The sequence below is a fragment of the Balaenoptera ricei genome, chromosome 15 (assembly GCF_028023285.1).
Source record: "Balaenoptera ricei isolate mBalRic1 chromosome 15, mBalRic1.hap2, whole genome shotgun sequence".
Classification (NCBI taxonomy): Eukaryota; Metazoa; Chordata; class Mammalia; order Artiodactyla; family Balaenopteridae; genus Balaenoptera; species Balaenoptera ricei.
The window spans coordinates 45,303,590-45,328,978 of record NC_082653.1 but is presented as its reverse complement, the minus strand read 5'-3'; the positions used below and the strand labels follow the sequence as shown (position 1 = coordinate 45,328,978).

General features: G+C 53.7%; 2 protein-coding genes across 2 annotated transcripts; one reads left to right on the top strand and one right to left on the bottom strand.

Moving 5' to 3' along the window:
* Window positions 1-1,791: 1,791 nt before the first annotated feature.
* On the bottom strand, window positions 1,792-23,904 carry LOC132349853 (cystatin-9-like; the record flags this gene model as incomplete). The annotated part of the gene is made up of 4 exons (XM_059898677.1): window positions 1,792-1,884; window positions 2,653-2,766; window positions 3,741-3,922; window positions 23,886-23,904. Coding segments are annotated over 4 exons (408 nt in total), but the record flags the coding sequence as incomplete, so codon positions are not given.
* On the top strand, window positions 7,634-10,041 carry LOC132349375 (cystatin-9-like). Its single transcript, XM_059897736.1, has 3 exons — window positions 7,634-7,875; window positions 9,050-9,176; window positions 9,949-10,041. The coding sequence occupies exons 1-3, from the start codon at window positions 7,634-7,636 to the stop codon at window positions 10,039-10,041; spliced, it is 462 nt and encodes a 153-aa protein (XP_059753719.1).
* Window positions 23,905-25,389: the final 1,485 nt, after the last annotated feature.

The window sequence follows — 25,389 nt, the reverse complement described above, 5'->3', positions numbered from 1 at the left end:
GGTGCGTCCCTGCGTCCATCACCTGACAGCCCCGCCCCTTGCTGTCCACCGGAGAGGCCTGGGCAACTGCAAAGTCCTCCCAAGGTCTCCACTTGCTTATTCCTTTGTGTTGAGTCCTTATTTATTGAGCCCCAGGGCTGTGCCTGGACGCTGACATGTGGGAAACCTGAGGAAATTGTCCGAATGTCCCCCTGGCAGATGGGAAAGTGGGCGCAGAGCAGAACACAGGGTCTGGAGGCAAGGCATTTGGTCACTGATGCTGCATTTCCTTTCATGGCCCTCTCGATGCCCAGCTGCAAGCCTTGGTGACCCAGAGCCTATGGCCGACAGGTCAGCAGCTGGGAGGGCAGAGTCCCCACTAGTCTCTCGTTTCAGGAGAGGGGGGTGCCTGCCTGAGCTGTGAGCTGTGCTTGGAGCCCAGCAATCCTGCCTCTGCCTCCGGCGGGGTGTTGCCCAGGGATGGACAGCAGGGCCAGAAACCCACTTCCCTGATTCTTCAGCGCACAGATTCCAGTGGGAGGAAGGGGCCCAGGACACGCCATTCCAGGCACAGGTGCGCAGGGTCAGGGAGAAGGCTCCTCCCACCAGGACAGGTCCCTCAGTCCACACCTGTGCTCACCAAGCTAAGCAGCGCAGGTGGCCTACCTTCTGGACTAGTGAGGGATAGTGGGGTCGGGACAAACCCAGGCCCTGCAGCTCCCATCCAGGGGCAGATCCACTGGCAAAGCCCCACGCGTGTGGGCTGACAGGCAGCGCACCATCCCTGGCAGAAGCCGGGTTTGACGCCCCTCCCAGGGTCCCTCCACGGCCCCAGGAAAGGGGTGAGCTCCTGAAGGGCCGGGCAGCTTCCCCACGTTGGGGTGACCCCAGAGGAGACCCTTTCCCAGGAGTTGCTTGAGGAGAATTGTGGCGTCGATTCCTTGGAAACACGATGGGAATCACAGTGCGTAAAGGATCCTTTAAGCTTCCTTTGGCGGAAACAGCCAGGAGTCAGGAAAGGCCTCAGAGGGAGAAGGAGGAGGGGTGGGGGAGGGTCTTGGAGAGCGACTTGCCTGGTCCAGGCCCAGGTGGCAGGGGGACAAGAGCACAGCTGTGCCTATGCTGAGCAACGCCCACCAACAGCGAGGATGCCCGTGTCTGGGCTCCCGTTGGCTCTGCCGGAGTCACGGGCCTGGGAAGCCAGCCAGGTGTGTGTGGAGGACGCATCCTGAAGAAGTCCTCACACCACACAAAGGCTCCCCTCTCCAGGAGACCCTGCGACACACACTTGGGAGCAGGTTTGGATTCAGGAGGTGATCGCGGGCAGCACAAGGAGAGGAGGCAAGGAGGGAGAAGGTCCACGTGGCTGCCACCAAGAGTCCCAGGGCAGCCACGGGCTTTTGCACACCCACCTCTGAATGGCCGCCCTGGGGCAGGTATGCTGGGCCCGGAGACACAGCTCAGACGCACCCGTGCTCCTAGCTTGTGCCACCTGCGGCTGGCTCAGGTGTCCAAGGGAGAGAGACCCACCCCCTGGGCCCAGCCGGCTGCCCTGCTGGCAGGACGGCCTCAGCTGCCCAGCACCCAACCTCTGGAACCAGGCTGCACAAAGCTGCTTGCAACGCTGACATTTAATGACCAATTCTACGGGAGGAAATGGACAGGGAGGAATGTCCACATTGCCCGGATGTGACACCCAGACACCTGCTCATACAGAGGACAGAACCAGAGCTGCTCAGCCACTGAAGGGCCACGACAGGGCATCACTGGTGCCCAGGAGGAGGACAGCGGAGCCCAGGCTGGTACGTGGTCTCAGTCAGGGGAGCCTTCCGAGCAGGTGTTGTTCAGGAGTTGAAACTTTGTTCTCCATGGGTCAGTGATGATTGTAAAGAAGCAGGTGATGGTCTGCGGGACAAAGCACAGGGACAGAGAGTGGGGGGAGGGGCCTTGGGAAGCTTGTGGCTCCAGCTCTAAAGCCAGCATCCCCCCAACCTTGCCTTCCTGGGGTGGGCAGCTGGGGGTGCAGGCTCTGGCCCTCAGTCCTGGATGTTCCCGACCTGGGACTCTCTCCTGACCCCAGAGGCACCTGGGTCATTCTCCCCTCTCCAGCTCTGTGGTCTCCAGGGACCCCTCCCCCAGGATGTCCCAGTGTGACTCATGCCCCCAGTGTCCCAGCAGGGCCTCTGATCCAACTCGGGTTTGTCCTGGGGCGGGGCTCACCCCCCTTATCACCAGGGCAGGGCCTGGGAGGGAGGGCAGTGGGGCTCCTCAGCCTCCACCCCTCGGGCTCTGGGTCAGTGGCATGGGGACCCGAGAGGGGGCTACTCAGCCAAGGTGATGTTGCCCCCCCGCACTTCTCCTGAAGGCAGGGAAGGGAGATGGGTGAACACCAGGGAGGGGACATTCCCGTCTCTGGCCCAGGTGACCCGGACCCAAGTGGTCAGGAGCAAACTGACCCAAGTGTGACCTGGGGTGCAGCGGCTAGAATGGGGCCAGTGAGCAGACAGGCCAGGGACATACAAGTGACCCGGGGCTGGCCTGCCTGGCTGGGCTCCGTCCTGCAAATGCCCCCTCCGTGTCCCTTGGAATGGCATTGTCATCACTCCCCACACCCCCTGCTCCGAGGCAGCGTCCACGGCCGTGTAACCTGAGGGCAGCTGTCGCGTGTCTTACATTGTTCACGTCTGGCCTTGCTTGAAACGGACAGTTGTCAATGTCTTCGTCAAATTTCCCACACCTGGTTCGGCTGAGCTGCAGCTCCGTGGAGAACACGATGCCGAAATCGACCTGGGTTTGTACAGACACTGAAGTGGACGCAGCCCTCCTGCCCCTTATGTAGCCAATAGAGTAGATCCACGCAGTGTAGGCAGGACAGGGACCTGAGGGGCGGGGTGCTGACTCTCCAACTTTGCTGGATAAATCAGTGCTGAGAAAGGGAGATTCCCCTCTGTGCCCCCTTGTCACCCCTTTCACCTGCCCTACAGCAAGACAAATGCCACGCAAAGCTACTGCTACACACACACACACACCTCTCTCTCTCACACACACACACACACACACATACTCACAAGCACACATAGGACCAGAAGTTCTTCTACTGTGGAGTGTTCTCAGTGTTCGTGTCGGCAGCACCGTGAAAATCACACCCCTGGTTGCATTCTGCAGGATTGCGTTGCTAGGGGAACATTTTAGGATTAAGAATGCCATCTGGGAAGAGTGTAAATCACACTCGGTCCACGTAGGTGGGGACCCAGAGGGAGCCCAGAACACGTGGAGTCAGAGGAGAGGCTGTGAGCGCCCAGAGGCTCCTCAGGACCAGGGGGCCCTGTGACTCCCGAGCCGCTCTCCCCCTCCCTCTGTGGGTGTCTCTGTGTATCTCTCTCTCTCTGTTATTCTTAAATTAACCTATTTTAATGTTATTTCTTTGAAATCTATTCGAAATCTCTCTAATCCAATATTTTCTGTCTGGCTCTTTTTTAACTAAATAGCTTTATCCCCTCTTAGTCCATATTTGGTCATTCTTCATTAAACAAGGTCAGAAATGATGAAAACTGAAAATACACCTTTACATGAGAGTAGACTGACTGAAGTTTAAAACGTTCCCAAGTTATTTCTTTTATAAAAATTGAAACCAACCGAAGAGATTGTATTAATATTTCCCTCTATTTTACGGGCTATAAACGATGATCAAGATCCCTTGTTAACTCCCCTACCGCCGCTGGCCCCTCGTTAACAGCAACGGGGGAGGAGGTGGTACCTACCGGCTCCTTCCATGACCTCAGGATGCGCACCACCCTGTAGGCATTCCTGTCCTGGCTCCTCAGGTTGAATACGTGTAAGCCGTACTCCACAGTGGCAAGGAAGTAGTTCTTTGAGGCTCGTTGGTCATCATCATTCGCTTCCTCTTGGGAATCCCAGTCTTGAGTCACCAGGAGCTGGGGACCTAAGAGAAGCAGGAGCAGGGCCCAGGGCTGAGCCCACCTGCACGTCCACTGCCGGCAAGGCATGGCTGTGGGCACCCAGGCTTCGCCCTTCCCTGCGCCGGCTCCCACCCAGCCTTCCTGGGCATTGGGCCAGTTCATCTGCTCCGGGACATACTCCTGGCCCTGGTCCTCCCCTCTGGCATCACACCCTTGTCCCTTCCCTCTTGTGACCCTGACTCCTCCATCCAAAGCTGATAAAATTGCCTCCTGTTCAGGAAAGAGAAGCGAGACCCAGGCAGGGTGGGTCGGGAAGGACCAGCCGTGGAGGAGGGACCCCTGCAGCTGAATCCCAGCCATATGCTTCCCTCAGCACCTCAGTGCGAGGGGCGGCTTATTTTTGTGCCCCATATTCAGACAATGAATCAAGGTCACAGTTGCAAGTGATTTAAGTGGAAGGGGGTCCCTGGACACAGCAGTAGGTGAGGGTCAGTGAGACAAGGAGGGACAGAGCCAGAGAGCATGAGTGGCCCAGAGCCAGCTTTGTGGGTGACAGAAGGTGGCCTGCAGGGGCTGGGAAGGATTCCAAAACTCCTGCCTGAGAATCACAGGCCTGAACGCTGGGGGCCTTGGCTCCGTGCGGTGTAGGCTTCCCTAGGCTTCCACCTCCTTGGTGCTACTCCCTTGCTGTAGGCAGACCAGCCTCGTGACAGAGAGGTGAGGAAGGCAGGAGGTGCTGACAGCCACCAGCAACCACTAGCAAGGATGGTCCACTAGGGCTTCTGCCGTAGAGGGGAGGGGTTTTTTGTAAAAGTGGGCGTTGGCTTGGGAATCAAATGCCAGGGGAGTCAGAGACAGAGGAAGGAGCTTGGGGACGGGAAAGATGCCAGGTCACCAGCGCCTGGTCATCTTCTCCCAAACACAGCTGGGCACGGGTACGGCCTGTGGCCAAGCTCTGACAACAGGGTGAGGAGGCGGGTGAGGAAGTCACATCCAGGTCCATGACACCCCTATGTGCTCGCCAGGACAGCCACGTGCAGAACCCAGGAGGGATTTCAGCACCGTGATTATCAAAGGCCTCTGAGGTCGGCTGGGGAGGAGCCCCGGCAGGAGTAGGAGGGACACAGGCCTCAGGCAGGTGGGCGCCAGGAGCCCCGGACCTGAAGGACGCGTCCCTCCTCCTCCAGCTTGCCCACCTGGGTCATCCCGACACCCTCCCCTCACTCACTGGAAACACGTGGGATGCCCCCCGCCCCACACAGCCTGGGCTCCCCCATGCTGGAGCTGCACCCACTGTCCTTTCTGGACCCCAGAAGCATGGGGTGTCCGACTCAGGTTCCCTCTCATGTTAAGACACGGGGGGCAGACTTGTCCCCGTTAACAAGACTTCCCCACCAAGTGTAGACACTGTAGAAGTCCCTTCTTGTTGTCTGATTCCCTCACCTCCGTCACTAGTCAAATAGCACCTAGGAGAATGTCCATGGCACTGGTCCAGCTCAGGATGGGATGGAGTGCTCAAGCTTCCATAGTAACGTGGCCTAGGTTATGGGCATAAGAGACATCATGCATCATGAGCTCTAATGCTCTAATGGATAAGGATAATGTGGTATGAATACAAAATGGAACATTACTCAGCCATAAAAAAGAATGCAGTTCTTCCAGTGCAGCAATGTGGGTGGACCTAGAGAATATTATGCTTAGAGAAATAAGTCAGACAGAGAAAGACAAATACTCTGTATCAACCTATATGTGGAACCCCCCAAAATAATACAAACAAATCTATAAGCAAAACAGAAACAGACTCACAGACATAGAAAACAAACTAGTGGTTACCAGTCAGGAGAAGCATGGGGAGGGGCAAATGAAGGGTAAGGGATTAAGAGAGGCAGAGTACTATGTATACAATAGATAAGCAACAAGGATGTATTATATAACACAGGGAAATATAGTCATTCCTTGCCATAACTTTGAGTGGAGTATATCTGTGAAAACCTGAATCACAATGTATATACACCTGTAAGTAATATAATATTTTAAAGCAAATGTAATTCAATAGAAAATACATAGAAAAAATTTTCACAGAAAAACTCCTTGTAATAGTTGTAATTAGAAAAACTTCAACAGTCAATTCTTAGGCATTGACTAAATACGAGAATGACTTTTGAGTGTTAGAAAGACACCAGCTGTGAGCGAGTCAGTGCAGGTGACAGGGGGACAGGCTGTCAGGGGCAAAGCCCCTCCTCTCCCTGACAAGCACAGTCTCTCACTGATGCTGGGCTTCTGGAAACCCACCTTTTTCTCTGTCCCCAGGCATGGTATTCTTACCCCTTCTCCGATCCACTGTGGCCACCAGAAACCATTCTCAGGCCCCCAGACCAGAGCCCACACAAGTGACTGACATCTCATTGTGACTCTGCTGTGGCCACTCCCGGGGACCCTGAACTGTGCTACTCAACGTGTGGACCAGAGGCAGGGACAGCACCGTCCCCTGGGAACCGACTAAGAGGCCCATTCTCCGGGCCTGCACAGACCTGCTGGGTCAGGATCCTGGGGGACGGCAGGGCCCAGGGTCGGGGGCATCCACAGGCCTCCGGGGAATGCTGGGCCCCTCGGAAGTGCCCCAGGTGCTGCGGACGGAGGCCAAAGGCCTGTTTCGGGGGCACAGAGGCAAAGTCTTGTCTGGAAAGAGTGTGTGTGTCATCATCCCAGGGCTGGTTGGTGCCCCAGGAAGGGGAGGCTGTGACGATCTCTTCCTCGGACGCAGGCCCGGCACACAGGAGTTGTGTGCCCGCTGAGCTGTGGCCCCGAGGCGCCGAGACACCGGCGTCTCCTGCGGACTCAGCTCAGCCTCCTGAGCGCCTTGGCTTCCTCCCCTCTCTCTGCTTCCCCGTCACTCACTCTGCCTCCTCCGGCGACACCCCGACAAGGGGGCACCCGGGGCCCAGGGTGTGTCAGTGGCCACCCTCCGGTCACACCTCTGGAGGGAGGGCGTGTCCGTCAGCCAGCCAGGCCCCAGGCTGAGAACCCGGGGCGGAGGGGTTGTGTCACGGGAGACGCAGGGATTTGGCGGGAAGCTCCTGCTTCTAGGACCTGCAAGTCCTCTCCCCTGGCACCCGCCCAGGGGCCTGGGCGCCTGTGTTCCAGACCTCGAGGGGGCTGGGGGCCACGGGGGACAAGGACACACCTGCACTTGTCAAGACCTCGGCCCTCTGCTGCTTTCTTAGCGTGAATACGCTTCACCTCTGGGCAGGCCGCCGTCTGTCACCCGCAAAGCTGGCTCTGGGCCACTCATCCTCTTTGGCTCTGTCCCTCCTCTTCTCGCTGACCCTCACCTACTGCTGTGTCCAGAGACCCCCTTCCAATTCAACCCTTTGCAATTGTGTCCTTGATTCAGCGTCTGAAACTGGGACACAAAACTCAGCCTCCCCTCCCACTGAGGTGCCGAGCGGGTTGTATGGCTGGGCTTCAGCTGCGGGGGTCCCTCCTCCACGGCTGGTCCTTCTCCACCCACCCTGCCTGGGTCTTGCTTCTCCTTCCTGAACAGGAGACAATTTTATCAGCTTTGGATGGAGGAGGCAGGGTCACAAGAGGGAAGGGACAGGGTGTGACGCCAGAGGGGAGGACCAGGGCCAGGAGTATGTCCCGGAGCAGATGAACTGGCCCAATGCCCAGGGAGGCTGGGTGGGAGCCGGCGCGGGGAAGGGCGAAACCTGGGTGCCCGGGCGCCCACAGCCATGCTGTGTCAGCAGTGGAGGTGCAGGTGGGCTCAGCCCTGCGCCCTGCTCCTGCTTCTCTTAGGTCCCCAGCTCCTGGTGACTCATGGCTGGCAACCCCAAGGGGAAGGGAATGGTGAAGACCAAGCAACCTTGGAGCTTTACTTCCCTGCCACCGTGGAGTACGCCGTCCACGTATTCAACCAGAGGAGCCAGGACAGGAATGCCTACAAGGTGGTGCGCATCCTGAGGTCGTGGAAGGAGCCGGTAGGTACCACATCCTCCCCCCTCCCCCACTGGCCCACACCTGGTGTTAATGAGGGTCGGGAGGGGGGGTGTCATCAAGGGATCTCTATCACCATTTGAAACCCATAATATAGAGGCATAAACTCTATTTGGTTAGTTTCAGGTTTTATAAAAAAAATAACTTGGGAATTTTTAAAACTGTCAATCTACTCACATATAAGGTGTGTTTTTAGTTTTTGTCATTTTTGACCTTGTTTATTGAAGAATGACCAAATATGGACTAAGAGGGGATGAAACTATTTAGTAAAAAAAAAGAGCCAGACAGAAAATACTGGATTAGAGAGATTTAGAAAAGATTTCATGGAAAGAACATTAAAATAGGTTAATTTAGGAAAAACAGAGAGAGAGAGATACACAGAGACACTCACAGAGGGAGGGGGAGAGCGGCTCGGGAGTCACAGGCCCCCCTGGTCCTGAGGAGCCCCTGGGCACTCACAGCCTCTCCTCTGACTCCACGTGTTCTGGGCTCCCTCTGGGTCCCCACCTACATGGACCGAGTGTGATTTACACTCTTCCCAGATGGCATTCTTAATCCTAAAATGTTCCCCTAGCAACGCAATCTCTACAGAATGCAACCAGGAGTCCGATTTTCATGTGGGCTGCAGACCCAAACCCCGAGAACATTCTGCAGGAGGAGCACTTCTGGTCCTGTGTGTGCGCGTGTGTGGTTGTGTATGTGTGCTTTGTCTGAGTGCTTGTGTGTGGTGGGGCGCTGGGGCGTCACTCCCTCTGCACCTCTGGATGGAGTGATAGAAGGAAGGCAGAGGGCCCTCCACACTGCTGGGCTTCACTCCGTGGGCACTGGAGCTGGTCCTGGCTGGTCCTGCTGCCCTGCGCCCTCCAGCTGGGCCTCTGTCTATGGTCCTTGGCCTGGAGTCCAAGACAGACTCTGGGTGTTGGGAATAAAGGCCGGGGTGGAGCCAGAAGACACTGCAAGGCTGAAGGACCAGGGAGTGGAGAAGAGGACAGAGACCTTCAGAGCGCACTTAGTGAGAAAGGGTGATGTTTCATAGAACCATTGTCCCAATCCTGTGAGTGTGCCTGTGTGCTTGTGTTCTCGTGTGTGTGTGTGTGTGTGTGTGTGTGAATGTGTGTGTGTGTGGGAGGGGCAGGGAATGCGTCCACTTCAAGGTCTGTACGAACGCAGGCAAATGGCATCGTGTTCTCCACGGAGCTGCAGCTCGGCCGAACCAGGTGTGGGAAATTTGACGAAGACATTGACAACTGTCCATTTCAAGCAAGTCCAGACGGGAACAATGTAAGACACGCGACGGTGGCCCTCAGGTTACACGGCCGTGGACGCTGCCTCGGAGCAGGGGGTGTGGGGAGTGATGACAATGCCATTCCAAGGGACACGGAGGGGGCATTTGCAGGACGGAGCCCAGCCAGGCAGGCCAGCCCCGGGTCACTTGTATGTCCCTGGCCTGTCTGCTCACTGGCCCCATTCTAGCCGCTGCACCCCAGGTCACACTTGGGTCAGTTTGCTCCTGACCACTTGGGTCCGGGTCACCTGGGCCAGAGACGGGAATGTCCCCTCCCTGGTGTTCACCCATCTCCCTTCCCTGCCTTCAGGAGAAGTGCGGGGTGGGGGGCAACATCACCTTGGCTGAGTAGCCCCCTCTCGGGTCCCCATGCCACTGACCCAGAGCCCGAGGGGTGGAGGCTGAGGAGCCCCACTGCCCTCCTTCCCAGGCCCTGCCCTGGTGATAAGGCGGGTGAGCCCCACCCCGGGACAAACCCGAGTTGGATCAGAGGCCCTGCTGGGACACTGGGGGCATGGGTCACACTGGGACATCCTGGGGGAGGGGTTCCTGGAGACCACAGAGCTGGAGAGGGGAGAATGACCCAGGTGCCTCTGGGGTCAGGAGAGAGTCCCAGGTCGGGAACATCCAGGACTGAGGGCCAGAGCCTGTACCCTCAGCTGCCCACCCCAGGAAGGCAAGGTTGGGGGGATGCTGGCTTTAGAGCTGGAGCCACACGCTTCCCGAGGCCCCTCCCCCCACTCTCTGTCCCTGTGCTTTGTCCCGCAGACCATCACCTGCTTCTTTACAATCGACACTGAACCCTGGAGAACAAAGTTTCAACTCTTGAACAACACCTGCTCGGAAGGCTCCCCTGACTGAGACCACGTACCAGCCTGGGCTCCGCTGTCCTCCTCCTGGGCACCAGTGACGCCCTGTCGTGGCCCTTCAGTGGCTGAGCAGCTCTGGTTCTGTCCTCTGTATGAGCAGGTGTCTGGGTGTCACATCCGGGCAATGTGGACATTCCTCCCTGTCATTTCCTCCCGTAGAATTGGTCATTAAACGTCAGCATTGCAAGCAGCTTTGTGCAGCCTGGTTCTAGGGGTTGGGTGCTGGGCAGCTGAGGCCGTCCTGCCAGCAGGGCAGCCGGTTGGGCCCAGGGGGTGGGTCTCTCTCCCTTGGACACCTGAGCCAGCCGCAGGTGGCACAAGCTAGGAGCACGGGTGCGTCTGAGCTGTGTCTCTGGGCTCAAGGGATGACCGTCGTCCTCAGAGGGGCATCAGTACAGCCTGGCAGGGAACCCTCTGTGCAGGATGGACCCAGACAGGGCCTCAGGCCCCTCAGCACCTGCCCTGGGGTCTTGCTCACACACACCCACTGGTCCAGGATGTTCGAGGCAGGGCAGAATGTAGGAGGGGCTCCAGCCTCCACTCAAGGTGGGCCCACCCACCAGAAGCTGCAGTGTCTCCTGGAGCCTCTTAGAAACATGCAGCCCCAGGGTCTCTGGACTTTTGGATAGGGAGGCTGCATTTTCTCTAAACCCAGGGACCACCAGATTATCAAAGTTGAGAGGTGCTGGTGATGCCAATGATATGGAGACCCTGCGCAGATCTCCCAGAACAGGGCTGGGCAGATGTATCCGTCATGGGAGAAGCAGGAGCAGGGCGCAGGGCTGAGCCCACCTGCACCTCCACTGCTGACACAGCATGGCTGTGGGCGCCCGGGCACCCAGGTTTCGCCCTTCCCCGCACCAGCTCCCACCCAGCCTCCCTGGGCATTGGGCCAGTTCATCTGCTCCGGGACATACTCCTGGCCCTGGTCCTCCCCTCTGGCGTCACACCCTGTCCCTTCCCTCTTGTGACCTTGACTCCTCCATCCAAAGCTGATAAAATTGCCTCCTGTTCATGAAAGAGAAGCGAGACCCAGGCAGGGTGGGTCGGGAAGGACCAGCCGTGGAGGAGGGACCCCTGCAGCTGAGGCCCAGCCATACACCCCCCTCGGCACCTCAGTGGAAGGGGAGGCTTATTTTTGTCCCAGTTTTGGGCGCTGAATCAAGGACACAGTTGCAAGGGGTTGAATTGGAAGGGGGTCTCTGGACACAGCAGTAGGTGAGGGTCAGCGAGAAGAGGAGGGACAGAGCCAAAGAGGATGAGTGGCCCAGAGCCAGCTTTGTGGGTGACAGAAGGCGGCCTGCCCAGAGGTGAAGCGTATTCACTCTAAGAAAGCAGCAGAGGGCCGAGGTCTTGACAAGTGCGGGTGTGTCCTCATCCCCCATGGCCCCCAGTCCCCTCGAGTTCTGGAACACAGGCGCCCAGGCCCCTGGGCGGGTGCCAGGGGAGAGGACTTGCAGGTCCTAGAAGCAGGAGCTTCCCGCCAAATCCCTGCGTCTCCCGTGACACAACCCCTCCGCCCCGGGTTCTCAGCCTGGGGCCTGGCTGGCTGACGGACACGCCCTCCCTCCAGAGGTGTGACCGGAGGGTGGCCACTGACACACCCTGGGCCCCGGGTGCCCCCTTGTCGGGGTGTCGCCGGAGGAGGCAGAGTGAGTGACGGGGAAGCAGAGAGAGGGGAGGAAGCCAAGGCGCTCAGGAGGCTGAGCTGAGTCCGCAGGAGACGCCGGTGTCTCGGCGCCTCGGGGCCACAGCTCAGCGGGCACACAACTCCTGTGTGCCGGGCCTGCGTCCGAGGAAGAGATCGTCACAGCCTCCCCTTCCTGGGGCACCAACCAGCCCTGGGATGATGACACACACACTCTTTCCAGACAAGACTTTGCCTCTGTGCCCCCGAAACAGGCCTTTGGCCTCCGTCCGCAGCACCTGGGGCACTTCCGAGGGGCCCAGCATTCCCCGGAGGCCTGTGGATGCCCCCGACCCTGGGCCCTGCCGTCCCCCAGGATCCTGACCCAGCAGGTCTGTGCAGGCCCGGAGAATGGGCCTCTTAGTCGGTTCCCAGGGGACGGTGCTGTCCCTGCCTCTGGTCCACACGTTGAGTAGCACAGTTCAGGGTCCCCGGGAGTGGCCACAGCAGAGTCACAATGAGATGTCAGTCACTTGTGTGGGCTGGGGGCTGGGGGCCTGAGAATGGTTTCTGGTGGCCACAGTGGATCGGAGAAGGGGTAAGAATACCATGCCTGCGGACAGAGAAAAAGGTGGGTTTCCAGAAGCCAGGCATCAGTGAGCATATGGTACCTATGGGGGTAGAGAAGGGGCTTTGACCCTGACTTTCTGTCCCCCCCTCACCCCCGCCCCACACTGACTTGCTTAGAGCTGCTGTCTTCCCGGGAGCGGGAGCTCTGAACCCTGCCCAGGCCTCCCCTCCTCGGGGTGCCCAGGTGCACGAGACCAGCTTACATCTCATCCTCCCCTCCTTCCTCCCTGAGATCTTGGCCTGGCCCTCGGCAGTGAAAGCTCAGAGTCCTAACCCCTGGACTGCCAGGGAGTTCCCTGTGATTTTTTTTTTTTTTTTCAAGCAGTTTCCATGGTCACCGTTCCCTGGTGTCCAAGCACAGGACTCAGTCCTGGCTGGAAGATGTCATTTTGCCATTTGGTGTTTGCAACAAAGAAGCAAGGCAATATGATCAGGTGTGAGAAGCAGCCAGATGTGCAGGAAAACCTGAAAGAGGTTGTGTCTCTGGACTACCATTCAACCTCGAAACAGAAGGACGTTGCATTAATGTGGATGGACCAGGGGGAAATTTTAGTGACAGAAGCCAGACAGAGGACAAAACATTGCTTGATTCCACTGTCATGAGGACTCCAAAGTACTCAAAGTCACAGAAGCGGAAAGTGGAATGCTGCTTCCCAGGGCTGGAAGGAGGCAACTGGAGGGGATGTTGGTCAGGGGATATAAATTTTACTTTCAAGATGGACAATTTCTGGATGTGTACTCTACGACACAGGGCCTGGAGCTGACACTGCCGTGGACTTGCACCTGGGCTGAAAGGTCAGATGTTGAATGACTGCTCTCAACACCAGAAAAGACAAACATTAAATAAAAACGTGAAGGTGATCGTGTATAGCCTGGACAGTGGGAGCTTTCTCACATGGATCCCAACCTCCAAGCTCTTAAGTGTAGACATTGGATGTGTGCAGCTTTTGTCTGTCAGTCATATTTTCCATAAAGTGATGTAACCAGAAAAATCCACAACAGGTTGTCCCTTTTCTCAGATGGCTGTAAGTTCACTAAAACTAAAAAGGAAACGGAAGTGACGTGGCTTTTTTTGCCGGAGAATGAATGTGCAGGTGTAGGGGTGGGATGAGGTGATCAGCAATTGTAGGCACGTCTCAGTGGATTTTCGGGGCGAACAGGCTGTGGAGACGTGAGTGAGTAGAGTTCTGACACACCTGGATGGATAGCAAGTATCCCGACAGAGGCCAGCAATGCCCACAGTGGCCACACTTTGTCACCAGAGGAGCCTGAAAAACACGGGTCTGTCCTGTGCATGTCCTGAGGGCAAGCAGCCCTGTGCATTCAAAGCGGGTGTCCACACACACTCTCATACGAGGGACGGTGTGGACCCCTGTGCACAGCATCCCTCCTCTTGGTGCAGTCCAGGTGAGGACGGAGTGGCCACAGCCAGCCCGGGACACAGCACATGGACACGGCTGGCCCTTACAAATGTGTACAGAGCCCCCGAGTCCTTGCTGGTCTGGTGGTCTCCCTTCCCAGACTGAGAGCTATGGGCACATCTAGACAAGAGCCCAGGGAAGAAGGGTTGAATGTGGGCCTTAGGCTGGGAGGCCCTGAGACGTGGGCACAGACAGAGCCGGGGCCCAGGAAACCCAGAAGGTGTGCAATCCCGGCTGGGGGCCCTCTGCCTGGCCCTGCCTCTACCTGGGATTGGGCTACCTTTGCTCTCAAGACTCCTACTCATCCCTCAGGGCCCAGGCCAAGTGTCTCCTCTTTTCCAAAGCTGTCCTGACTCCCACTGGAAGAACTCTGTCTCCCTGGACCGGGTCATGGGCACCAGTTGGCCTGTCTCCCGGGGGAGGGAGGGCTTCTGTCATGCCCATGTTCGTGCTGCTGGCACCAAGCACCTCCTGGGCGTCTCACAGGGAGTTCTCCAGAAGTACTCACTGAAATGGGCCTGATTCCGTGAAGCCCAGCTGTGTGTGCCGGAAGCATCCCTTTCAAGGATCAGAGAGTGTGGGCCATGGCCAGGACCAACCACCAGCCCTTCTCTGGGGAGCTGGGGTGAGCAGTCGGTCATCTCTACACAGGACACACGATGATCCTCCCGGACAACGCCCCCAGACTCACAGCTCAAAGCCATCCTTCCGGGGGGTCTGGTGCCCTGAACTCACTGCCCAGACTGACCGGCCCCTCCTGTCTGTGCCTCCTTGCCCAGGATCGCATGCTTGGCTTCCAGACTGCCTCCTGCTTGACACTCCCCTCGGGGCCCCACCCGAATAGCCCAAGATCCCCCAGGCTCCCCAGGAGCTGGGAAACAAGGATGTGCCTAGGGTCCACGTGGTCAGAGGAAGAAATGGGCAGAGAGAACCCCAGGACGGAGCTGCGTGACCACCGTCTGCCAGAGGAATTGAGACAGGCTGGGACCTGGGACCCTTTGCTGCAGTTCTACAATGATTGCACCGGGACACACCTCTCCTCCAGCAACAAAATACAAAGAAACTGTATGGGACTAAAAATAACTGCATGCATGCAGTTGGGGCAAATTCTGGACAAAAGAGACCAAAAAACCCAACTGCCACTTTTGAAGAGCCCAGAGCACAAGCAGGGTACTGCGCATGCCCCCTGCACACACCACCACCTAAGGGGTGGGCAGACCACCCGAGCCACACCTCCAGCCCGACCCCTGGACACACCCCTACCCTTATGCCATATAAGAAACCAGCTCCCCCCGCCTCGGGGAGCAAGTAATGGAACCTGTTGCTTGTTCTCCCTCCTCCTTGCTGCAGCAGGGGCCCCAATAAAGCCTTGCCTGAATTTCTTGTCTGGACTCGGATCAATTTCTATTGATTGGGGAAGGCCAAGAACACTGACTGGTATTAGATTTATGGTGCCCAACATGGGGCACTTGTCCCCTTCTGGGGAGAGGATCTGGACACCTCCAGGACCAGTGAATTCAGCTTCCCCATGGGTGACAAGCGGCCACCTGAACCTCCTGTTTCAGCATCACCACGTTTGATAAGTCTGCCTTCCTGACTCCTGGGGGCCTCAGTACCCTCATTCAGGCAACGCTTTTGCCCTCCCCTTTGTCCCTTTTCCTCTCCTGAAATCTCTCTGCTTCTCTCTCTGTCCTGTCCTTCCGAGAGAGTGGACGTCAGGCAGCTACAGCATCACTCCTCTCAGGTTGTGAGACCTGCTCCCTCTGGCCGGCAGCGGCTCACCTTCACGGGTGACAGGCAGAGGTGGGAGAGGCTCGCCTCACACCGTGCAGACCCTGGTCCAGCGGGCTCTTCCTGATGCGAGACTTATGAGAGTGATAGAGGTTCAAACTTCATATCGTGGAGTGGCTGGAAGTCCTATCATCCCAGTATTCTCACCTTTATTTTCCTGCTGTCTATTTCTCTTTTTCAGTCTTTTCTGTCCCTCCTCCCTTTACCTCTCCCTTGATCCTTATACCTTCACTCCCATCTCCTTTATCCTGAAAACTTCTTGTGTCTTTAGGTTTTTGTCATTGGTATCTCTGTTTTATGTAGTTTTTTTTATCAACCAGGGCTCTTGGCCTCCTTAATCAATAGAAATTGATCAGAGGGCAGACAAGAAATTCAGGCAAGGCTTTACTGGGGCCCCTGCTGCAGCAGAGGGGAGGGAGAGCAAACTACAGGTTGCCTTGCTTGCCACTCCCCAAGGGGGCGAGGGTCAAGCTTGTTCCTTAAATGGGGTAAGGGTAGGGGTGTGTGCAGGGGTCGGGCTGGAGGGGTGGCTCAGGGTGGTTTGCCCACCCCTTAGGTGGTGGTATGTGCGGGGGGCATGCGCAGTACCCTGTTGTGCTCTGGGCTCTTCAAAAGTGGCAGTTGGGTTTTTTGGTCTCTTTGTATCTTTTGTCCAGAATTTGCCCCAACTGTGCATGCATGTAGTTATTTTTAGTCCCATAGAGTTTCTTTGTATTTTCTTGCTCCAGGAGAGGTATGTCTAGGTGCAAGCGTTGCAGCACTGCAGTAAAGGGTCCCAGGTCCCAGCTTGTCTCATTCCCCCCAAGACACTCTACACCCTTTTTTTAAAATTAATTAATTAATTAATTAATTTATGGCTGTGTAGGGTCTTCCTTGCTGTGCGCGGGCTTTCTCTAGTTGCAGCAAGCGGGGGCTACTCGTCATTGCGGTGTGTCGGCTTCTCATCGCAATGGCTTCTCCTATTGCGGAGCACGGGCTCTAGGCACACGGGCTTCGGTAGTTGTGGCTCACGGGCTCTAGAGCGCAGGCTCAGTAGTTGTGGCGCACGGGCTTAGTTGCTCTGTGGCATGTGGGATCTACCCGGACCAGGGCTCAAACCCATGTACCCTGCATTGGCAGGTGGATTCTTAACCACTGCACCACCAGGGAAGCCCTACACCCTTATTCTTAAGGGGTAACGGGCCGAAGGTCTCTTCTGAAAATTCTTCTTGCTGGACAGGGGCCGCAGACCCTAGCCTATGCTAGAGGTGTAGAAGTCCCTCGCTGACTGTTCCAAGGACCTGAAGGGACCTGGGCCACTCTCTGCTGGAATGCGCTGAACTCCTTGACCCATCATGAGCCTTACTTCAAACTGTTGGAGCCTAAAAGACACAAACTTAACCAAAAGGTTAAACAAACAAGGGCTAAAAAGGAGAACAACAACAATAGCTATTAAAGGGCCTAGAAAGGGAAGGAACCAGGTTAACTTTGGGCTTCCTTAACTGTTGACCAGACAGGGGAGGTGATATTGCCCCTGCCAAAATTATGAATCCACTCTGCCTGGGCGCATATTTCCTTAATATTAACTTTTACATGTCCTGTCGCATGGATCCAAGTGCAGCAGGAAGTATTAGCTGTCGCACAAACTCTACCTTGTTCGGCCAGAAGGTAATCAAGGGCCAGATGATTGTCAAGAACCACCTCAGCCAAGGAAACAGAGGGAGGTCCCAAGTCCCGTTAAGGCTTCAAATACGAGCCAACCCACTGCATCATGTTACCTATCTGTTGATGGTGCCTGTCTTTCAAATAGGTCTCTCAGATCATTCACTGGCTCACAGGTGTATTGTTCTTCTGTTGTGACCTGCCGGGTTTCTGGAGGTAAAAGCTTTAGTCTGGACAAATGTACCCAACTAGATATCCTTCACAGTCTGACGGCAGTGGAGGGTGGTTAAAATTACTGTATAGAGGCCCTTCCATTTTGGCATAAGTTGGTCTTCGGGGGACCCCTCTTTCCAGGTTTTAAGAAGAACTTGGTCCCCAGGGTTTATTTGTGAAGGAACTGCTCCTTCCTCTGTAGTTTGAGTGGGAGCCGGCAGTGCCTTGCCGGCATAGTCCTGGATTGCCTTCTGAACTCGTCCTACGTTAATAATATATCTCAGGGCCTGGTTCACGTCCTCATGCGGTAGAATGTCAGTAGTAAGAAAAGGCCTCCCACAGGTCATTTCAAATGGGCTAAGCCTCAGACAACTCCCAGGGGGCTACACGGACCCTGAGGAGTACAATAGGAAGCAAGTTGGTCCAGGGTTCATGAGTGTCTTGGCAGGGCTTTGCTAAGGTTTTCTTTAAAGTATGGTTCGTTTTCTCTTCCTTCCCTGAAGACTGGGGATGCCAAGAGGTGTGCAGCTTGTAGTCTATCCGTAGGGCCGTTGTGAGCCCCTGTGTGATTTCAGCTATAAAAGAGGGCCCGTTAACGCCCTGCAGGGACTTTGGAAGTCCAAACCGAGGAATTATTTCTTTTAAAAGGGACTTACAGACATGCAGAGCCTTTTCAGATCCAGTGGAGAAGGCTTCAGCCCATCCTGTGAAAGTATCAACAAACACAAGAAGATATTTATATCTTGATCATGTGGGCATTTGGGTGAAATCTAACTGCCAGTCTTCCGCCGCGTATGTCCCTCGGCATTGAATTGGCCCGAGTAAGGAAGGGGGGGGATCGGATGGGTCTGTGGGTTATTACAGGCACATAAATCACAGGCAATTGTTACTTGTTTTACTGTTCTTTTAAGCCCCTTCCCTGAAAAAGCCTTTTGCATCAAGTCCCATAGTGCACCCCGCCCATAGTGGGCGGCATCATGTAAGCTCTTGGTGAGTTTCCATTGTTGGGCCTCAGGGATTGGAACCTTACCTTCCTTTTTATACCAGCCTGTGCTTCCCTTCTCATAGCCCCACTTCTCAGCATTTTCTTGTTCCTGTGGGCAATACTGGGGAAGGCTAGGGAGTTCAGGGGGGGCCAATCACTAGAGCCATAACTTGTTCAGGTTCCTGCAGTCGAGCTGCCTTTTTTGCAATTTCATCAGCATTGCTGTTCCCTTGGCTCACAAAAGATCCTTCCTCTGATGGCCCCTACAGTGGATTACTGCTATTGGGTAGGAAGCTGCGCTGCTTCTAAAAGAGCCAGAATCAAATCTTTTATGTTTTAGGGGGAATTTCTAGAAGTTAACATTCCTCTTCCTTTCCAAATGGCAGCATGAGCATGTAGCAAGCAGGTGGAACCCATCTTCAGAATCAGTAAAAATATCTAATTTCTTATCCTTCCCTAATTGCAAAGCTCTCATTAATGCAATTTAGTTCGGCCTTCTGCGCTGATGTCTGGGGTGGCAGGGCCTTGGCTCCTGTGACTTCATCTAGACTAACTATGGCATACCCCGCCTTTCAGGTTCCCGTTTCTACAGAACTGCTCCCATCAGTAAACCATTCGACCTCAGGGCTGTCAAGAGGCTCATCTAGAAGATCAGACCTGCTGGAGCAAGTTTGTTCTATGGTCTCTATACACTGATGCACTAAGTCTCCACTCTGGACCGTTGGAAGCAGAGTTGCCAGGTTCAGTGTTTGGCACACCTTTAAGGTAACGGCAGGGGTGTCCATTAAGAGGGCCTGATAAATCTTGTTAACCTTCCTCCAGTCAACCAATGATGTCCTTTGACCTCCAGCACAGATTGTACCTGATGAGGGCTTAACACATCTACATGTTGGCCCAGGGTGGGCTTGGAAGCCTCATTAACCAACAGGCTGCTCTTGCCCGCAGGCAGCCTGACCATCCCAGGGCCACTGAGTCCACTTGTTTTGAAAAGTAAGCCACTGATCTCTGATCCAGTCCCAGCTTTTGGGTCAGGACTCCTAGAGCTACCCCTGACCTCCCGTGAACGTACAGGGTGAAGGGCTTGTCCAAATGTGGAAGCCCCCGTGCTGGTGCTCTGCTCAGCTCAGTCCTTAGTGTCTCAAAGGCCCACTGGTGGTCTTTATACCATTGGAGGGGTTCCCTTTGTTCTCCCTGTAGAGCCTCATAGAGGGGTTTTGCTATAAGGCCATAATTTGTAATCCAGATACACCAGAACCCAGCCATCCCGAGAAAGCCTCGGAGTTGCCTCTTTGTGGTTGGATGGTAATGTGCTCATTGCTGTTCAATCTCTGGCCAGTGCTCGTACGCCTGGGTCAAAATAAATCCTAAATAGTCAACACGTTGCTGTGAGATCTGAGCCTTGATTGGAGAGACTATATATCCCCTTTGTGCCAGAAAATTTAGGACCCTAACAGTATTTTGATCTGAATCTTGTTTGGTCTCACTACTTAATAAATCATCAACATATTGTAACAGAGTTCCCTTCTCAAGGCTCAGTTCCCTCAGTTCCCTTGCTAACGCACTTCCAAAAAGATAGGGGCTGTCCCGAAAACCCTGCGGTATACTGGGCAGCCTCCAGGGGGTCAGGATCCCTCCACTCAAAGGCAAAAAGGTAATGAGAGTCTGGATGTAGGGGAATACAGAAAAATGCATCTCTGAGGTCCAAAACAGAGAAATACTGAGCGCTCCCTGGCACTTGGGCGAGGAGGGTCTATGGGTTTGGCACCGGTGGGTGAACAGGAATGATGGCCTCATTCGTTACTCATAAGTCTTGCACAAACCGACACTCCCTGTTAGGCTTCTGTACTAGGAGGATTGGGTGCTGCAAGGGGATTGGCAGGGCCTAATGAGTCCATGTTTTAGGAATTTGCTGAGCAGCGGTTAGATTCCCCTCAGGGCCTCGGGCTTTAAAGGATATTACCTCTTCCAGGGGTATTTTCCCCCAGGCCTTAACCTTATTTTTATTGGGGGAACACATTTTGCCCTTCCTGGCACTGAGGTATCCCAAGCTGTAGGATCTACCTGTCCTCTAATTTCTTGGGGGATGTCTTCGGGAATATTTTGATACCCAGCAGGTGGGTCATCTGGGGCTACTAATACATGCATTCTCTGTTTGGATTCTTCACCTCTTTAGACTTCACCCTGTCCTAAGAATACACTAGCTCCTAACTTATTTAGCAAATCTCTTCTGAGGAGAGCGACAGGGTATTCTGACATATACAAAAAAGAGTGAGTAATAATAATGGAGCCGATTCCACAGGCAGGCGGAGATATAAATCACCTTACCTTTGGCCGTCCATCAACTCCTGTCACAGTACAGTCACGGTTGGAGAGGCGGCCAGCTGCCCAAGTGAGAACAGAGCAGGCGGCTCCAGTGTCTACAAGAAACTCGGTTCTCCTACCTGTCACGTGGAGGGTGACCCGAAGCGTCGCTGGAGTAATGAGGATGGATCGAGTGGGATCTGGAGCTGGGCAGGCACTCAGGCCCCTTCAGTTGGTGTGCGGGAATCTCTCAACTGGGAGATTCGCAAGGAACTGGGTCAGGTCGGGGTTGCCCCTTGGGCCTCCCACAGGAGGGCGCTCAGGACATTCCCCCTTCCAGTGCCCCCCTTTTCCGACAAAAGGCACACTGGCTCGGGCCCAGGCGGCTTCTTGGTGGTCTGTCCAGCCTTCTCGGTCCTCCAGGGTCCCCTCGAGGTGGTGGGCGAATCAGAGCAGCCAAAAGCTGCGTTTTCTTTATCAGTCTCTTATCCTTATTGGCCTCCTCCGTTAAGTCTCGGTTGTTATCGACCTTGAAGGTCTCCTCTACCAAGGTTGACAATGGGGTTTGGGGCCCAGCGTCAAGCTTTTGTAATTTTCTCCTGATATCAGGAGTAGCCTGGGTGATAAAATGCACGGCCAATAGTGTCCTCCCTTCTGTGGACTCGGGTCTGTATTGGTGTACTTGCTGAATGCCTGTCACCCAGCTCAGGACGACTGCCGGGTTTTCACCTTTTTCCTGTGTAACCCCTCAGACCTTATCATAATTTACAGGCTTCACCATACACCTTTTCATTCCTTCTGATAGACAAGTAATATAATGTCTCATCCTAGCCTGGCCTACATGATCTTCATAGTGCCAGTGTGGGCCATGTTCTTGGATTGCATCCCCACCCACCTGAAAAATTTGGTGATGTGGATTGGTGGCCAGTAGGCCATCTGTGTGTTCCCTGGCCTTTCTCAGTATATGCTCCTTTTCATCTGGGGTGCAACAGTGGGCCAGAATGACCATGATGTCCTGCCAGGTGAGAGAGAATGTCAATCCCAGCCTGATAAATTCATCCCTAAACTTGTCAGGATTGTCTGAGAACCTGCCAAACTTCTCCTTACAGATTCCTAAGTCTCCCATCGAGAAGGGGACATGCACTCTAGTAGCCCCTCCATTCCCATCAGCTACTTCCCGAAGGGGGTAAATGCCTTGTGGGGCAGAGGTAGAGGCTAACTTTGAACCTATTCCTAGGAAAACTATATTCTCATAAGAGAGAGAGAGAAACTAAATCTTGCATCAGCCTACTCTTAATAAAATCCATTTACCTAATTAAATTTAATCCAACCTTAGAAAACCCTGACCACATACAAAATTCTTTTCTCCATGTTCCTCTTCCGCAAACCTTCAGCAACTTTCTGTAGCCATACTTTGTCCCTTATTCTTTTCCCATTCAGAAATAGCCAGCTCTAGGACAAAACCACCCTTTTTCCTTTAACAAAATGTGTTTCCATTCCTCATACCTTCTTTTCTGAAAACATGCATCCTACTTTCCTTAAGCAACCATGAACTGTCTTTTCCATTAGCATTCCATAAATTGGTAGAGAACATCTCAAGGTGGCAACTCACAGCTTAATTTCTCTCTCACAAGAAAAAAAAAAAAAGAGTAGGTAAATTTAGACCTGTTTAGCAATCAATGTTCCAATATTTTATCTCATTTGAAGTGGCCTGGATATTCGATTAATTCCTATCACTTAATTTAATTGTTTCAAATTTACCAAAATTTGGAGAGACTGTTTTGTTTTAGATAGACATTTCCAAAACATAATTATTCCTAGAGTTTACCAAAAAGTTCATATCCCAGTTACATTACTTAAAAATTTAATCATATCAGGTTATTTTCCCTGTTGACAGATTCTGTAACAGGAAAAATATGCACTTACTGACTTCCAGTAACCCTAGATACAGTGAAAGTATTGTACTTAATGCTGATGACTCTAAAGATGGGTCTGTATTAATTAAATCCACAAGCTTAAACTAGACTTGTTGACTTCTACAGAACCAGAGATCTCATAGTTTTCCTGCTTGAATTTAAAATGGCCCCCTTTTTTCCCCCTCAGTCTGGGGGACTACAGATGAATCAGGTAGTTCCTGAGAGCCCAGGTAGAACAGCTACATTGCAAAAGCAGAGAGAGATGCAAGCCCCTCCAGCTCAGGCGGAAAGAATAGTTACATTGCAAAGGAACAGGAGAGAGGTGTAGGAGCCCTGAGCCCAGGTAGAATAGTTACGTTGCAAGAACAGAGGAGGGAAAGTGCAAGCTCCTGTCTTTTCTTTTTGTTCTTTAAGATCCCACTAAGTAACCCAAGGCTGGAGTCTCAGGCAATGTGGGCTGTTTCTATTTCAAGGCTTAAATGTTCCACTGCCCACAGTGTTGACAGAGACTTGCAGGAGCAGTTGGACAGACAGAACTACATCACAAACAAAGATACCAATCACAAAACTTAAAGACACAAATAAGAAGTTTTTAGGGTGAAGGCGATGGGAGTGCAGGTATGAGGACCAAGGGAGAGGTAAAGGGAGGAGGGATAGAAAAGACTGAAAAAAGAGAAAGAGACAGAAAGAGAGAGATTGCCATTTCAACCCGCCCCTCTGTGGGTGTCTATTCAGGCACCAAGCTGCACGCTTCCGGAAGGGCCAGTGAAGGAGGGAGGACGCTGTCCACTGCCCACCGGGGTGACCAAGCCCGGAAACAAGCCAGCTGTACCTCGTCTGTGGGACAGCAACCCACAGATGGGACTCTCACCCCCGCATGCACCAGTATATAGAAATCTGCTGCTTCAGCCTGTTCCCAACAGGACTTCTCTTGGCGGCAGGAAAATAAAGGTGAGAATATTGGGATGATCGGACTTCCAGCCACTCTGCCATATGAGGTTTGAACCTCTATCACTCTCATAAATCTGCCGTCAGGGAGAGCCCACTGGACGAAAGTCTGCACGGTGTTAGGCGAGCCTCTCCCACCTCCGCCTGTCACCCGTCAAGGTGAGCCGCTGCTGGCCACAGGGAGCAGGTCTCACAACCTGAGAGGGGTGATGCTGTAGCTGCCTGACGTCCACTCTCTTGGAAGGATAGGACAGAGACAAGTAGAGAGATTTCAGGAGAGGGAAAAGGAAAAGGGGGAGGGGAGGGAAAGCATTGCCTGAATGAGGGTACTGAGGCCCCCAGGGGCCAGGAAGGCAGACTTACCAAATGTAGTGATGCTGAAACAAGAGGTTCAGGTGGCCACTTGTCACCCACGGGGAAGCAATGTTCGCTGGTCCCTGAGGTGCCCAGATCCTCTCCCAGAAGTGGACAAGTGCCCCACATTGGGGGCCACAAAATATGTTATTGACCAGGGTTCATGTCCTTAATCAGTAGAAACTGATCAGAGGCCAGACAAGAAATTCAGGCAAGGCTTTATTAGGGCCCCTGCTGCAGCAAGCAGGAGCGAGAACAAAGAACAGGTTCTCCTGCTTACTCACTTCCGGAGCGGGGGCGAGCTTGTTCCTTACATGGGGTGAGGGTAGGGGTGTGTCCAGGGGTCAGGCTGGAGGGGTGGCTCAGGTGGTCTGCCCACCCCTTAGGTGGTGTTGTGTGCAGGGGGCATGTGCAGTACCCTGTTTGTTCTCTTCAAACGTGGCAGTTGGGTTTTCTGGTCTCGTATCCTTTGTCCAGAATTTGCCCCAACTGCGCATGCACGTCGTTAGTTTTAGTCCCATGCCGTTTCTTTGTATTTTGTTGCTGGAGGAGAGGTGTGTCCAGGTGCAAGCATTACAGCACTGCAGCAAAGGGTGCCAGGTCCAAGCCTGTCTCAGTTTTGTCTGTCCAACTGCTCCTGCAAGTCTCTGCCAAAATTGTGGGCACGGTGGAGCATTTAAGCCTTGAAATACAAACGCAGCCCACATTGCCTGAGACTCCAGCCTTGGGTTACTTAGTGGGATTTTAGAGAACAAAAAGAAAAGAAAGGAGCTCGCATTTTCCCTACTCGGCTCTTGCGACGTAACTGTTCTACCTGGGCTCAAGGGGCTTGCATCTCTCTCCTCTGCCTTTGCAATGTAACTATTCTTTCTGCCTGAGCTGGAGGGGCTTGCATCTCTCTCTGCTTTTACAATGTAACTATGCTGCTTGGGCTCTCAGGAATTACCAGATTCATCTGTAGTCCCCCAGACTGAGGGGAAAAAAGGGGCCATTTTAAATTCAAGCGGAAAAACTGTGAGATCTCTGTTTCTGTAGAAATTAACTTGTCTAGCTTAAGCGTGTGGATTTAATTAATACAGACCCATCTTTAGAGTCATCAGCATTAAGTACAATACTTTCATTGTATCTAGGGTTACTGGAAGTCCAGAAGGACGTATTGTTCCTGTTATAAAATCTGTCAACAGGGAAATAACCTGATATGATCAAATTTTTAAGTAAATGTAACTGGGATGAGAGCTTTTTGGTAAACTCTATAGGAATAATTATGTCCTGGAAGCGTCCATCTAAAACAGTCTCTCCAAATCTTGGTAAACTGAAACTAAATTAAGTTAAATGATAAAAATTCATTGAGTATTTGGGCCATTTCAAATAAGGTAAAATATTGGAACATTAATTGCTAAACAGGTATAAATTTGCCTACTTTTGTCTTCTTATGAGAGAGAAACTAAAGCTGTTTGGTGCCACCTTGAGATGTTCTCTACCGATCTATAGCATGCTAATGAAAAAGACAGTT

What these genes read in the sequence shown, in the direction of transcription:
- LOC132349375 (XM_059897736.1), top strand. Translation starts at nt 7,634, where the DNA reads ATGCTGTGTCAGCAGTGGAGGTGCAGGTGGGCTCAGCCCTGCGCCCTG. An exon ending in ATCCTGAGGTCGTGGAAGGA is followed by an intron (nt 7,876 to 9,049) that starts GCCGGTAGGTAC and finishes GTCCACTTCAAG; the next exon opens with GTCTGTACGAACGCAGGCAA. An exon ending in CAAGTCCAGACGGGAACAAT is followed by an intron (nt 9,177 to 9,948) that starts GTAAGACACGCG and finishes TTTGTCCCGCAG; the next exon opens with ACCATCACCTGCTTCTTTAC.